This window comes from Sinohyriopsis cumingii, chromosome 4 (assembly GCF_028554795.1).
Source record: "Sinohyriopsis cumingii isolate HCF-2022 chromosome 4, ASM2855479v2, whole genome shotgun sequence".
Taxonomy (NCBI): Eukaryota; Metazoa; Mollusca; class Bivalvia; order Unionida; family Unionidae; genus Sinohyriopsis; species Sinohyriopsis cumingii.
Window position 1 is genome coordinate 86045811 of NC_142964.1, and position 16048 is coordinate 86061858.

Genomic DNA, 16048 nt, shown 5'->3' on the forward strand with positions numbered 1-16048 from the left:
GAAAGAAAGTACATATATTATCACTGAATTGTCCAACACAACTGTAATCAGTGAAGGAATTTTGTCACAGAATGGTCAATAGTCAAGAAATTAATTATGAGTTCATACCTACATATTCCATGACTTAAACCCAGTACAGATGGTTTGATGCAGTGAAAAACATTAATGAAACTAGACAGTTACAGAAAAATGTCATGACTAAATACTGAATATGCCGTTTTATATATTTTCAATAGAGTCAGAGCACAGGATTGCAGGAGCTATTTCTGTGAAATTTGATATCTGACGATCAATTAAACAGTAAGTCTAGAATCTTGCTTATAAATATACAGACAAATACACATCAAAATCATCTTCAAAATGTAGAAAACTAAATACAAGAGATAAAGTCCTGGATTTGCTAACCATAAACACAGTCATGACAGATCTAAACAAATTAAATGCTTATTGATCCAAATCCAAGTGTTACCATAGCATCTAACTATTAAATAAGCTTTTACTGAAAGACAAGTTTTTATGATGGAAACTTGAAGGTATTCACTATTTTTCTTAATGCAATGATGAGCAACTGTCACCATTACAAGACACTGTTATAAACAGGTGATTAAATGATAATAGCATTGCCATAATAATGCAACAATATGCAATTTACAGTGAAACACACATAACATTTGATTGGACATCATTTAATGCAAGGCCAGTGTTGCTATGATACAGTATGATTCTCTGCACTCACTGAAAGCCCAAAAAGGCAAAAGAAATGAAGAAATGTAATGTTATCTACTATGAAGCATAAAATAAAAGTGAAAGAAATGTATACCTGAAGGTAGACAACTCTGGGTGCTCTTCATACAAAAAGGCTCCCAAGTCAGGTGGGTGTGGTTCAATAACTGTCCTAAAAATACATAAACAGAAGATAGCTTCTAGTTTCTTCATTACAGCCAGATGGTATTTGAAGGCAAAAACAGACTTATCTCCCATTCATGACAATTTATATAATTATGTGGCACTGATACTTGAAAGATGCTATGGAAAAAACTAGCAAACGGAATAAAAGAGGCTAGCAAGAGCACAAATGTTGAGTCAATCCATGAGGTTTTAAAATAAGGGCAAAAACAACTATAACACTGAGGTGTAGACAGATGTATGGACTGACATGCACATGGTACCAAAGAGATTATTATGTTGATCTACTTTTTTAATGGCAGTGTAATACATAAAGCTAATGATTGTTACGGTCAAAGGGCAACATTTTGTGCCCAAAAGGGAAAGTGATTAGATAACAAAGATATATATGTTGATGGACTACACCTGACCTAATGTTGGTTCTATGCAGATTTCCAAGGTAACTACTGGCTATTTTATGTGAAGTACTAGATCTTTCATTCTGTGTAAAATATCTTGAAACCATCTGTGATGACAAATGATGTCATCTTCTCATGTTAATAACATTGTCAGGAGCAGAAATATAGTTATGAGGAAACTTGTCTACCAAGTACACACAAGGGATCACTTAAATTTGTCCTTTATGGACAGATGCAGTTTTTAAAGAGATTTCAAAAGTTCATGGATACAACAAAAGGACTTAGAAATGGAGCCCTGGAGGAGGAGAAGCCTGTTTCACTGTAACTTGGTTGAAATAGTAAGATATCTTTCGTAGATGCTACTTTGACATACCACACCCACCTTCAACATATAAACTCCAACTGCATACAGAATCATGGATCCATAAGCAAAAAACAAGAATTTTGCATAATGCAATGTCTCGTCTGCTTCACCAAATCATAATCCAAAAATCTTGCATAGGCAACAAAAGCAAGATAGGTAAGTCCCGATCACCTTAACAGTAGGCCACTGAGGAGATTAATATCCCTAAATTAAATACACCCATCGTATTTCAAGAAAATTGGAACTAAATGCAGAAACTGAGTATAATCAATGGAGCATGGAAAGTAGTTTTAATGAAATTGGCACAGAAATTTTTGAGAAGTCGAAAATTGACAAACAGTGATGAAACACACTGGATAAAGAACCATATCATAAGCTCACCTGGCCTTAGAGGGTATTATGGTCAGGTAAGCCAAAAATAAAGTCACAGTTACCAGAACCTTACTCAGTCATAGGTATTCACTTAAGGTATCTCAAGATCCAACCTGATTGGCTCAGAAAGTTTGGAGATATCTTGCTTATAAGACAAAAGATGGCTCAATGCATGAATAGACAGATGGCATAAAGCCACTGTCTCCCTCAATTTCAGGGCAGATATAAATACTGTGATGTCACAATTGTTCAAGGGTCATCAATTTTTTTATAAATTTTATGGCTGCTATTAACCAATAATTTGAAAACCCAAGAATGATCCTTCCATGGAAACAATACAACTCCTTCACAAATCCATGAATTTAACCAAAAATGAAAATGTCATTTTCATAAACCAACAAAACATGACACAGATGAAACTTGATATCCATGAAATTAACTGAATGGACAGTAATTAATTGTGAACAAATTGACAGTAATTAATTATGACTGAATTGACAGTAATTAATTGTGAATGAATTGAGAGTAGCTAATTGTGACTGAATTGACAGTAATTAATTATGACTGAAAGGAAATTAATTAATTGTGAATGAACTGACAGTAAGGGCTATTCCATTTAAACATACATGGTACCCAGGGAAGGCACATTTTAAGAAATATATGCAAGGGTATTCAGATTAAACAAAGAGTTCATATGAAAACAATACAAACTTCTAAACTGCATCGATGGGTGAATATTCTACATTAAAAGTGCCTTCCCTGGGCACATGCATATTTCACTGGAAGAGCCCTATTTTAATTGTGACTGAGAGTAATTAATTGTGACTGGATAATGATGTTTTGTCACATAATGTACTGACAAATATGTGACAGCAGATCAGTGTCTATTTTGCATGCAATAGGACTTAACTTGTAATAAAGTAAAATAGGGTAATAAATCCCCTGAATAAATAAATTATATTTTACAAGTTTATCTGATCTAGCAACTGTTAAGGCCCCAAATCTGCAACCAATCAGCTTTCATTTTTAAAATATTTCCCTTCTTATTTTCCCAACCTATTAAAACCCAAGTGTCACTTCAAGTACTTGATAATAATGATAATATAATGAGTTCATGGAATATTCTACACAAGTACAAACTCACCACTACACAAGGAGTTTGTATTTGTGCTGTACTCATGCTGTAGCTTTGTCATTGCAATGGGAGACTAAAGTTACTCAATTATTACTCAAGTAACCGAGTATATGAACTAATCAAGCCCTGCCCTGGATGTATAAACACATACGAACATGCAAGGAGGGCTAGAATACTGTGAAGTTTTTTCTTTTTTCATGAATAGGAAATTTTTTGGTTGTAAAAAAAAAATATTTTCATCAGTAATTCAATTCAATGAAGGAAGAGATCCTAATATTTCAACAAAAAGATGAGTGTACACTGGATTTTTAATTATTTTTACTTAGCAATTTGCAGTAACCATAAAATTCACATAAATTTATACACATTAAAAAAAGAAAAAGAAAAACATTTAATTTACAGTAAAATAATTTTTTAAAATAAAACTCAACATGTAGTAAATAATTTGCTTTCCCAATGGAGGATTACCACCTACCTGCATGCATCCGCTTCAACCCAGTCTGGTTCCCACCACTTGTCCTCAGGCCAAGGCAGTACTTGGTCATCCTCCCTAAAAACATCAAAAGCCAATATTGTCAAGCTCTACATAATTCTTTGGTGTGATAATCTTTATCCTGTTAACATGGCCAAAAAAATGTCAAAAAATGATATCTTTATCAATTTCTGACGTGTACTGAAATACTAACAGATGCTCTAGCAGAAAAATGAATTTAAAGGCAATTTAATTTTCCTGTTTCTTTTTATATCTGTTTCATCTTTGTTTGTTTTTGCCCTCCTTTTAATGACATCCTTTGCTATGTGTATGGTACCAATATCTTTTTTCTTTTGAATTTATGTGCAAAGTGATTACTATCTGATGTATTATTAAACTGTGAGATTTCTCAGTCCAGAAGTTTTTCTAAATAAAGGTATCTTTGAATTCTTTTTTTCCAGTACTGATAAAATCACCTTTGCACCCTTGAATTGTCAGGGTTTAGGTGACAAATCCAAGACAAACATGTTACATTTTCTGATGTCAAAACAGTTCCAGTCTATTGTACAATGTGCACATTTTCCAACATATAAACAGGAACATGCACTCAGTAGGGACATGCATTTTTAGAAGCTTCTTTAAGCCAACTTTGAGTAATAACCCTACTTAAAAACAATTTTAAATTTAAAAGTAATGTAATTAAAATAAAATACTGAGGGAAATTAGATTATCTGAGATATGTAAATTGAAAAAAAAACACAACATCATTTAATATTTATTGACCAAACTTGCATAGTGTTTATGAACTTAAATCTGTTTTGTTTGTTTTTGTATGTTTTAACAATACATTAATGGGGCCCCTAGTGGCCAAGTGGTCTAAAGCGCTCACCATTACAGATCATTGCCATCTCACCTCTGTCTGCATGGGTTCGAGTCTTGGGTTTGGGCAATGTGGGTATGTTAGAAAGCTTGCCAGTAGCTTCTAGTGGTCGGTGGTTCTTTCTGGGGTTTTCCCGGGTTCTTCCTCCACCATTAATATTGGTGTCATGTATAGCCTATCTTGTGCTGAAAAATTGTGTTAAACCCTACAACAGCAACAATACATTAACACAATACTGACTGTATAATGCCAAGGAAATGGGAGCCAGTGCCTTTTCTGGGGTATAGGCAGGTGAACCAGGATGGCCTGGGCAGGTATTGAACCTACAACACTTGGATTATTAACTATCACAATTCCTGCATCTGAAAGTGGATCTGAATGACTATCAACATAACTCGATAATTATAGAGGAGATTTTAATTAGTTATCAAGCAACAACATGATACTTATAATTATATTGAATTGATCAATCCTAAATCCTAAAAGAAGCTTGTAGATACAGTGTGACCCCACTATAACACGGTAGTTGGGAGCCATATAATCTGACCGTGTTATGAACCGAACCGTGTTATAAGCAACCAAGTCAGTTAGCTGAAGAAAATGTACCCCCCCAAAAAAAAAAACACCAAAGAAAATATAACTAAGATTTTATCTTGTAAATACTTGGAACCTTAGTGAATGAAATTTTCCTTTAAGTAATAGTTTTTTTTATAGAAATGCTAATTGTGACTTGAGGTCAATTAGAGGACTACATAATCTTGGTTATCTAAAAATCATTCATTCCTGCAATAACATCTGAAGAAGAAATCAGTTGCATTATTGCTGCATCCAGTTTTTCATTTGGGTTGGAATCTATTTATTGAAATTATTTCAACTGAGTGATTCTTTTCTGGAAATACAAAGTGCTAAAAAATAACACATGGAAATACTGTATTTACCATATATGTTTGGACACCATAAATTAATTTTGAAAGTAAGTTTTTTGTGCACTGTGTTCTTGGACACATCATTTTTCGAGTTGCAAGTTGTGGGACACCTTTTAAAAATTACATGTCAGAAAATGCACTCCAACTGAAATTTTATTTAAAAAAATATAAAACTGTGTACTTGAGATAAAACTCTTCAATCCATTGCAGCAGCATCTCATCAACACAACCCTTCTCCTGCACACATACGATCCATTCCTTCGGTGCATGAATATTTTTTTTAGCTTTCTCATACCGTGAAAAATTGTTAGAGGCAACACATAACTGAAGAGGAAACTGCAAGGACTAAAGTCAGATTTTTTTCAAATCTGCACCAGTCTAATTCTCACATTTTGACCCCCATCTTATCATCAGTCCATCCAGGAATGCGATCATAGTACACTAGAATTTCATCCATGTTAATGATCATATTGTTGGTGAAATCATCTGCTTCTCTTCTGGCCTTCACAAATTCATCACATGATTTTATTTTCTCCAAATCTTCTTGGCGACCATGGGTCATGGACATCAGTGCATAAAGCACTATAATAATAATAGTAATAATGAGGACTTTGTATAGCGCCTAATCTTTAGAAGCTCTAAGTGCTTTACAACATTAGACAACACCTATAAGATAAAAAACATATATAATGATATGATTAAAAAAACAAACACCATGAAATTAGAAAACATAAAAAAAAACATGCTGAGAATATTTAAGGTAGGAAACATTATTAGGTCTTAAAGTTTGTTCTTGTAGTCGAAATAAGTGAGTTTTGAGAGCACTCTTGAATGGGATCACTGTGTCTCTGTGTCTAAGTTCTGTGGGCAATTCATTCTACGTTGCTGGGCCCTGGTATGCAAAAGAACGCTGTCCATATGACTTTGTTTTCATAGTGGGAATAATGAGTATACGATTGTCAGAAGAGGAGCGTAAGTATCTTGCTGGTGTGTACACATGGGCAAGGTCTGATAGGTATGTTTTTTCAAGAGTCCGTCAGTGAAACGTAGCACAGAGAACAAATTTTGTGTTTGATTCTGGATCAAATGGATAGCCAGTGTAGGGTACAGAGCAGCAGGGAGGTGTGCTCTTATCGTGGTACTCTAAGTATGATCCTAGCAGCTGTGTTTTGAACTTTTTGAAATTTCTGGAGTAGATATTGAGATGAACCAGACAGAATTGACTTACAATAGTCCAGTCTTGAAAGTACTAATGAACACACAAGTGTTTTAGTGGCATCAACTGAAAGATATTTGCGAATGGAGCTGATGTGTCTCAAGATATGCAGCCTTGCATATGTTCATGACATGTTGGTGCAATGTGAGAGTACTTTCCAGTGTAACACCTAGGTTTCATACTGATTGTGTGAATTTAATGTTGGTGTTGCTGATATTTATTTTTTGAGGTAAAGGATGTGAATAAGAAAGTCTTTGTGTTGTAATCAGAATGGCCTCAGTTTTATTATCATTCATATTGTGTCACTTTAAAATTTATTTAATTGTTTCAATTTATTTTCAAAATTCCAATGAATACCGGTGAAAAGGAACCAAAGTTTGTTTCCATACATTGGCTGTCTTAGTATATTCAAAAAAAAATTCAGCACACTTAAAAAAATCCATAGTCTGCTTCCAAGGTCAGCTTGCTTTGAAATAAAATAACCTATGTATTGATATCCTTTAAAAAAGTAACCAAAATCAGCTTCTTAGGTTGGCTTGCTTTGTAATAAAATAACCTTTGTCTTTAATGTTCTGCCAGTAAGAGTTTACTGCTCGCTGCCAGTTGTGTTTATTCACCACCCATGCTTCTATGTGCTTGGCATCTGTAGTTATAATTAATACAATGGAGCTTTGATGTCTGTGGGTAAATAGTAATGATACTTTTGTAGTCCGTGCTGGCAAAAAGATTGTCACTTACACTCAAGTGAATGTGTTTTCAAATAATGATTTTTATTTGTGAGATACTGTCATATGGTAGATATAGATATAATTCAATCTTGATTATTTTGCACCTTACACCATATCATGCACGAATGATAGTTGTCTTCAAGATATCGGTTGATTATTTTATTTCCCTCTTGTTTGCAATTTTGTTGGATCCAGTTTTCAGTCAGATAACATATTCAAACCTTTGAGCACAACCAAACACAATTTGTTTCTCAATGTAATGAACAACATAGCCTGTGTTATTGGACATAAGTGATACATGCTACAGTATGGAAGCCTATGCTACATATACAGATTTTGTGGATATATTTTGTTCTTTAATGCTTATGTTGAAAAAAAAGGAATAAAAGATAACAATATAAGGTTAGTTTCATTCTTTTTCTTATCAAAAAAGTGTTTTGTTTATCTATTTTATTGCAATGTACATGGGGGGCAAGCACAAATGCAATAAAAATTTATTTCATTTCTTAAGTCTTGGGATATATGACCTAGGTGAAAAAAAGTTTCACCATAAGTTCTGAGACAGGAAAAAAAATTATTATTACACCGCGTCCCAATATATATGGTAAATATGGTAGATACTTGGTTTTATAGTGAAATTTCAAATAAGGATATATTAATGGATTGCATTATTGAGATTCAAAAAAAGACTGTTGGCACATCAATATAATCCATGCCACAGGCATATCAACACTTCAAGCATTGGATTTAATTCAGAATACCACTAAAGTTTCTTCAGAACTTTAATCATCAAGACTTCTAAGATTATCTGGGATTTATTTTGCAATACCGTAAGTTCTTTTTACAATTTTCACTTTTGTATTCTAGGGAAATAAATTGTTTGTTAAATTTTACAAAAGTTGTTGCTTCTCCCTCTTTTCTATTACTTATTTTACAACCACAGAGTCATAATAGTGTGGATACCAAAATTTTACACAGGATAGGCTTAACCATTTTCCAAGGGAAGTAGGTTGGCAAGGGGAGAAATAGGGCTGTAATTGGTCCATCTCTCTATGGTCACTTGCTGTGGGCCCTAGCTGAAAAGTACAGGTTGGAGGAGTATTTTCCTATTAGGACTTTTATGCAACTGGAAATGCTTTTATATTTTTAACAAAATCTGTACCCCAGAATAATAATAATCTTTAATACATATCTTTTTTTTATACTTCGAAATGAATAATGATTTTTTCATGTATAAAAATATACAAGAATTACAATATGTGCCAACAAAGTTGTGTAAAAAAAACCCAGAGCATTTAATGATACAAAAACCATATCATATTTATCTTCCATTTGCAAATAACCAAAATAAGTGAAATAAATTGTTAGTAGCAATAAGAAAATCCATGTCCATGTTATAAAAGGGTCAGTGGTTCAATGAGCAGTTGTATTGTGAATACTATGTTAATTGTTAATGTGTTTATTTATGTTCTAATCAGAAGCAAGGATCCAATAGAAATACATTCTACTTACCCTATTTCAGGTAATAAGGACTTGTATTCACATGGATTTGTTGTCTCAGGGAAGTTTGACAGAACTGCTAACCTACAGCACAATAACAAATAGGTCCATGTACAAGTTTTGAATAATTCTAACCGATTAGCTAGGAAAAAAACCTGAAAATTAACAGACTGATTCCAATACAACTATCCTGACAGGTATAAAGAGTATCATATATGAAACATAATATACAGTTCAAACAATTTTATTTTACTGCAGAAAAATGCATACCAGAAATAATCCTGATATTTTGATTTTTGAACACCAACTAATAATGATGTATTGCTATATTTAATTATTTTTCCTGTTTTAAATAACAGTCTTTATACATATATATTCAGAACATATTCAAACAAATTGGAATCACAAAACTGTAAGAAAACTTTCTCACACACATTTTCCTTCATCTACAGTCTCTCACTCATCGGTGTTCATCATGTGACTCACCTGTGTGGTGCCAGATCTGCTGCATGAAATGTGAACAGTGTTTCTAGTGCTTTCCAATCACTACACTGAAAAATAAATGTACCTACTGTGGACTCACTTTAATTTCTGATGTACCAATTTTCACAGATTTTATCACATCACTGCTATAGACTATGAATTTAAATTCTCATCTAAATGTTTTTGCTACCTCATTATAATACAATGGTCAGAGTCAACAGAATGACATCATGATAATAAATGGAATCAGTTTCATAACATGACGGTCCTAACCAAAGATGAAATGTCGCTGACAGGAGAAATGGGTGAGAATGCACAGATATTGGCTGAACCAATCTGTAATGTATTTATAGTACAAAACACGTTGTAAAGTGACTGTTTCATGAAAAAATTTAATCAACAGCAAATATTAAACTAAAGAATTCCAAGCAACACATATTAACTACAAATATGGTACAGTTTCAGATATCAAGAACCCCAACTTGTTGAAATTAATGGCAGATCTAGACAAGTATACTGCAATAAAAATCTTATTAAAGTTTCCTGGAAGAGAATCTAAGGACACAGAATAACTGATTATCAACCTTGTTTATCTGTTAAATGAATGTAAAAGTGTCCAAGAATCCTAGCAAAGTTATTGCACACTAAGAACATAATAATAGAATATCATAATACTTTGAAGAGACAATAACAATTGACTTAAAGACTAAATAACATAGTTAAAATGAACTGATAACAAACTTAATTTTGTGATGCATTAATCAAACATAACACTCTTGACTGGTTCTCTGCCAAAGTAATGGGGATCCAAGTGGCTGATTGGTCTAAAGTGCTCACCGCAACAAATCACTGCCATATCAACTCTGTCTGCATGGGTTCAAGTCTCATGCTCAACCAATGTGGGCATGTGAGAAAGCTTGCCAGTAGCTTCCCGTGGGTTGGTGGTTCTTCCTGGGGTTTTCCCCACCAAATTCTTCCTCAAACAGCTATAATAGCTGCCACGCATAGCCTATCTTGTGAAGAAAGATAGCATTAAACCCCATAAAACAACAACAAAAACAACAACAACCATCTCAGCAAAAATAGATGGCATATGGTCAAAGTTCAAGCTGTAAGCTAGTGAAGGGCAGGAATCTCAGAAAACTGTATTTCTTGTGGGAAAATCATTTGTAGTACAGTCTACTCCTAATTAATTAAGTGTTTATTGTCACATTAAAGTGAATGTGTCAAAAACCCTTTTAAATGACCTCCCAATGTATTAAAATTGATTCACCCTTGTTAATGAACTCTGTGTCACAGACACAGAACTGCCAGTATATACACTTATAGTCATGGTGCTAAATTTACAACTTAACACTTTACATAATAATAGAAATTAATATCAACGAAAATATGCTATTTCTGTGTAAATAACAAAGAATGTTATTAATAATCTCAAAACTGAAGGTTTCTCATTCTTACTGAATTATTGCTATCTGCCAGCATTACTGAAGTTCTGAGCCAACTACAAAAAATACATCTAATAAGAAAACAACTGGAAGCCATATATCCATGTTATTTCCAAATTCAAGCTACAATACTGCATGTTATAGCAGGGTTCTCTGTATTAATATCTTTTTCAAAAGTCCAATCAAGTAACAATATTTTGGCAAAACCAAAGAATATGCCAACAAAATTAACTGAACTTAGAGTGTCTTGTTTTCTTCATGAGACTTCTCATAAAATAGCTTTAATTTTTTTTAAAGTGACTGACATCTTTAATAACTTTGGACAAAAGCAATAAAATATATGATGACACAATTCACCAAATCTTTAGCTCTATGAATTTAAATTGTCAAACACAACTGCTATCAAGAAAGTCAATATCCCTGATAACAGAAATGGTACATGAAAAAGCAGATCTAGGATCACAACACAGATTAATGCTTAAGAAACAAAAATAGACTTCATTATCTTGAATCTTTTAACCCAAGTGTGTAGAAATACAGTTGGTGAAACTGTTTTCCACAGACATCATTAGCCGAGTGCCCATCTTTCTACAGGAATTTATTCTGACCTTTAGACCCCAAATAACATGGGATCTACAATGTCTATCAATAAATTTGTGTATAGTTTAATGAAAATTTACCAGTTTAGTGATTTTAAAGACTTTCATCATAAAGTTGCTCCTAAACACAAACAAGAGTACAGTGAAAGGCTCAATATGCCTACCCTGTGATGAATAGGTCTCTATGTTTGCACTAGTATGGTATAGTTTATTTTTAAATTGCTGACCAACAAGTCTCAATATCTAGATTTACTGTGCATAAACCATTAGTTTTTTATTAGACTTAATATGACCATGACCTCTGAACTTTAGCTGTCAAATTTTAAAAGTGACTTTACTGTGCAGTGATATGACCTTTGACCTTCTGACCTAAAAATCAAAACAGGCTCCTTCCTTAGCCAAAATGCAAGCCATCCACAAAGCTTGGTCAAGGTCTGAAAAACAAGTCTGTAATGTTACTGGATGGTAACATTTTTGTTTTTTCATTTACAGTGACCTCTGACCTCTTCACACTGAAATTGACAGGCTTCTTCCTTCCCCTAAAAGCATGCCATCTACAAAGTCTGGCCACCATTGGTTGTGAACTTGAGTTATTGTCAGGAAACAAAGTAGGAAATTGATGGATGGATAGATTAATGTCATGATATAATATGCCGCACTCTCATGACTAGCATGAAAACAAGTAGATCTTATGACTGCAAATATTTTGTACTTCTATTAACTCTGTATTTTCATTGTCTTGTCTTATGTGGCCTTTCTCTCAAGTACAAAACAAAAATTTACAAGTAAAAATAATTGTAGAAAATATTTTAAAGTCCTTCAGACGGGGGAATAAACTTGTATATTTTTGTTTATTTCCCTTTTTCCTACTTTAAGATATATATTACCTGAGCCTGGTAAAGAGCTGTCTCAACAATATTCTGAGACCGGAATTTCTCAAAATATTTGGAATCAAAGCGTTCAGCTGCAGCACTTGCACCTCCAAGAATATACTGCAAATATGTAGAACATGTTGCGAATATTTGTTAGTAAAGTCTAGTTTATTTATTTTTTTAAATCCTCATTGTACACAGTAAATATATACAGTCTTTAACCCAAGTCTTTGGATATCCCAATTTTCCAGGCACCCTAAATAACTTCTTTGAACATTTGTATTATGTATTATGTATCTAAAGTTTTTCGATAATCATGGGTTAGTAATTTTATTATTAATCTCAACTTTTGGACTAAATAAGGGCTGTTCCATTTAAACATACATGGTACCCACGGAAGGCAGTTTTTAAAAAAACATATGCCAGGGTACTTTGATTGCACAAAGTTCATATTAAAATGATAAGAACATTATAAATTGCATGTATGGGTGAGTACACCACTTTAAATGTGCCTTCCCTGGGTCCCATGTATGTTTTAATGGAACAGCCCTAATAACAATTTAAGTTTGCATCATGAAACGGAAAGGTAATTTGATTTAATAAAGCACTTGTTAGCTGAATCATGAAACTCATCACAAAATACATAGCATATAAAGGACTACCAAGAGTTCCCAACCACTCCGATGGCATAAGTGGTAAAAGCATCTGCCTTGGATGCAAGAGGTCATGGGTTCGAACCCTGGCCAAGTCATACCAAAGACTTATAAAAATGGTACTAGCAGCTGGCTTTGCTTGACACTCAGCTTTAAGAGGTTACTGTTAGGACTGGTCAGCCTGATGTCAGGATAATGTGACTGGGTGGGACATCATGCTACATGTCTACGGCATGATGCCCCAGTGCTAGACATCACTATAAACTGCCACAATGCAGACATGAAAAATTGTAAAAGCTATCTTCAAAATCCAAATCACACACATGCCAAGAGTTGCCACTTTATGGAAATAACATTATGAAATGATGATAAGCTTTCATATCAGATAAAGTTACTATTTTTAATTTATTATCAATTGATGGATTTTGAAGGAGACATCTGTATTGGCTGTGGTTTGAACTTCTGTTTAGAAATTAATACATTTACAATAAATATAAATCTGTCAGCAGAATTATATTTTTGAACATTTTCTAAAATGAAGAGATAAATTAATGAAACAGGTGTACAAAAAGCTTTTATTTTAACATAATTCAATTAAATGCAAAAAATCATCTGAATCCATCCTACGTGAGCTGTGTTATGACTCTTTAGTTTAATATGGACAGTGTACCATATATACTCACATACAAGTTGAGTCCAACTGCAAACAATATAGAACCTGATCTGCAATCACATAATGCACCAACAGATCAGTATCTATGTGTTTATTCTACTGATTACTCCCACAAAACTGCAGGAACCCTAATCTGCAGGCACATTATGTGCTGACAGATCTTGGTCTCGAAATGTGCAGTTGGATTTGTGTAAAATCTTATGGAACTATAAAAGTGTTCATGAAAAACAGCTATCCCTGAAAACTAATTAAATAACTTATATCAGTACTGAACTCAGGGTTCAAGCAATCCCAGATCAAAATATTTTTGTATAGGCTGTTGAGCACATCTGATGCTACCCTTATTTAAATACCAGTCCTCAAATAAGGGTCAGTATGGAGAAGAGTATCCTGACACTAAATGACCATAAAATAATATTTTAATGAGTATTTAAAAATTCATGAAACATGTTGGAAACCATAACCTCCTCTATCCAAATACACAAAGAAAAGTGTATTTTGGTGAGCAAATCTTATCAGTATGACATCACTGTTGAGATCATAACCACTATCAAAAAAGAAAGTGACTGATTTATGATAGGTTATAACATAGCAAAGGTTTCACAAATTCTCATTTCATTATATTTTTCATGAGACTGTTATCGTGATTATTACAATTTTGTAAGCAATTTTAGTTTTCATTATTTAAGAAAAGACAGAAGTTACAACCATCCAAATTCTCCACGAGTTCATACTAGTAGTGCCACAATATATATAAATAGCAAATGCTGAGATATCACATGGTGTCATAGAGTAATGCTCAAGTCATTTCAAGCTGTGCAGTACATGTTGATTTTCCAGAGTTAACATTCTTAACCAGATGGACAGAAAGATAGGAATAAAATTCCAACCAAATTAGGTCCTATAAAAGCTATCAGAAACAAGATCTAAGATGTACAAGACAAATGGATAGATATAAAACTATATTCCTCTCACTGGAAGTTTGTGGAGGCCTGCCCCACCCTCACAAAAAAAAAAGACTAAAATATTACTGACCTCATAGGTTTTAAGTCTGTAAAGATATTGCAGTAGTTTCCTCCTGGCTCTACATAACTCTCTCTGCTCCAGAGTAAGACTGAAAAAAATGAATGAAGTTGTGATTGGCTCTAGAGTAAGACTGAAAAAATGAATGAAGCTGTGATTGGCTCTAGACTAAGACTGAAAAAATGAATGAAGTTGTGATTGGCTCTAGAGTAAGACTGAAAAAATGAATGAAGTTGTGATTGGCTCTAGAGTAAGACTGAAAAAAGGAATGAAGTTGTGATTTGCTCTAGAGTAAGACTGAAAAAATGAATGAAGGTGTGATTGGTTCATGAGTAGGAGGGGAAAAAATAATGAAGTTGTGATTGGCTTCAGAGAAATATGGAAAAAAATAATGATGTTGTGATTGCCTCCAGAGTAAGACTGAAAGAAATTAAGATATTACAATTGACTCCAGAGTAAGACTGAAAACAATTATGATATTACAACTGACTCCAGAGTAAGACTGAAAACAATTATGATATTACAACTGACTCCATAGGAATACTGAAAATAAAATGTATGATATTATAACTGACTCCAGAGGAAGACTGAAAAAAAATAATGATGTTGTGATTGGCTTCAGATTAATACTGAAAAACAAACTGTGATATTAAAATTGACTCCACAGTAAGACTTAACAAATTATATTGTGATGGACTCCAGAGTAAGACTGAAAAAATGATATCATGATTGACTCCAGAGTAAGACTAAAATAATGATGACACTGCAATTGCCTCCAGAGTAAGAATTAAAAAAATGATGATATTATGATTACCCCATATATATAACTTTTTTGTGACATGCATTAACAAATAGTAAAACACATGCATCACTCTAAAATGTCACAGCAGTAGCGTCAAAAATCCTATGATGGTCCTACATAGTATGTCACAGCATTGGTGTCAAAAATCCTATAACAGTCCTACATAGTATGTCACAGCAGTGGTGTCAAAAATCCTATGACAGTCCTACATAGTATGTCACAGCAGTGGTGTCAAAAAATCCTATAACAGTCCTACATAGTATGTCACAGCAGTGGTGTCAAAAATCCTATAACAGTCCTACATAGCATGTCACAGCAGTGGTGTCAAAAATCCTATGACAGTCCCACATAGTAGGTCACAGAAATGGTGTCAAGAATCCTATGACAGTCCTACACAGTAGGTCACCAAAGTGTTGTCAACAATCCTATGACAGTCCTATATAATATGTCATGGCAGTGGTATCAACAATCCTATGATAGTTATACATAGTATGTCACAACAGTGGTGTCAAGAATCCTATGACAGTCCTACTTAGTATGTTACAGCAGTGGTGTCAAAAATCCTATAACAGTCCTACATAGTATGTCACAGCAGTGG

The 16048-nt window shown here is 33.5% G+C and overlaps 1 protein-coding gene across 3 annotated transcripts in view; it reads right to left on the reverse strand.

Annotated features, from left to right (window-relative positions):
* LOC149801591 (NBAS subunit of NRZ tethering complex-like) overlaps positions 1 to 16048 on the reverse strand; it is a 249282-nt gene that overhangs the window by 143117 nt on the left and 90117 nt on the right. For all 3 annotated transcript variants that reach the window (XM_089955839.1, XM_089955838.1, XM_089955840.1), the window contains exons 19-24: positions 14661 to 14739; positions 12315 to 12419; positions 9384 to 9448; positions 8910 to 8981; positions 3651 to 3725; positions 821 to 895 (exon numbers count right to left, since the gene is read on the reverse strand). In XM_089955839.1, coding sequence (XP_089811965.1) covers positions 821 to 895; positions 3651 to 3725; positions 8910 to 8981; positions 9384 to 9448; positions 12315 to 12419; positions 14661 to 14739 — 471 coding nt within the window. The remainder of the gene's footprint in view (positions 1 to 820; positions 896 to 3650; positions 3726 to 8909; positions 8982 to 9383; positions 9449 to 12314; positions 12420 to 14660; positions 14740 to 16048) is intronic.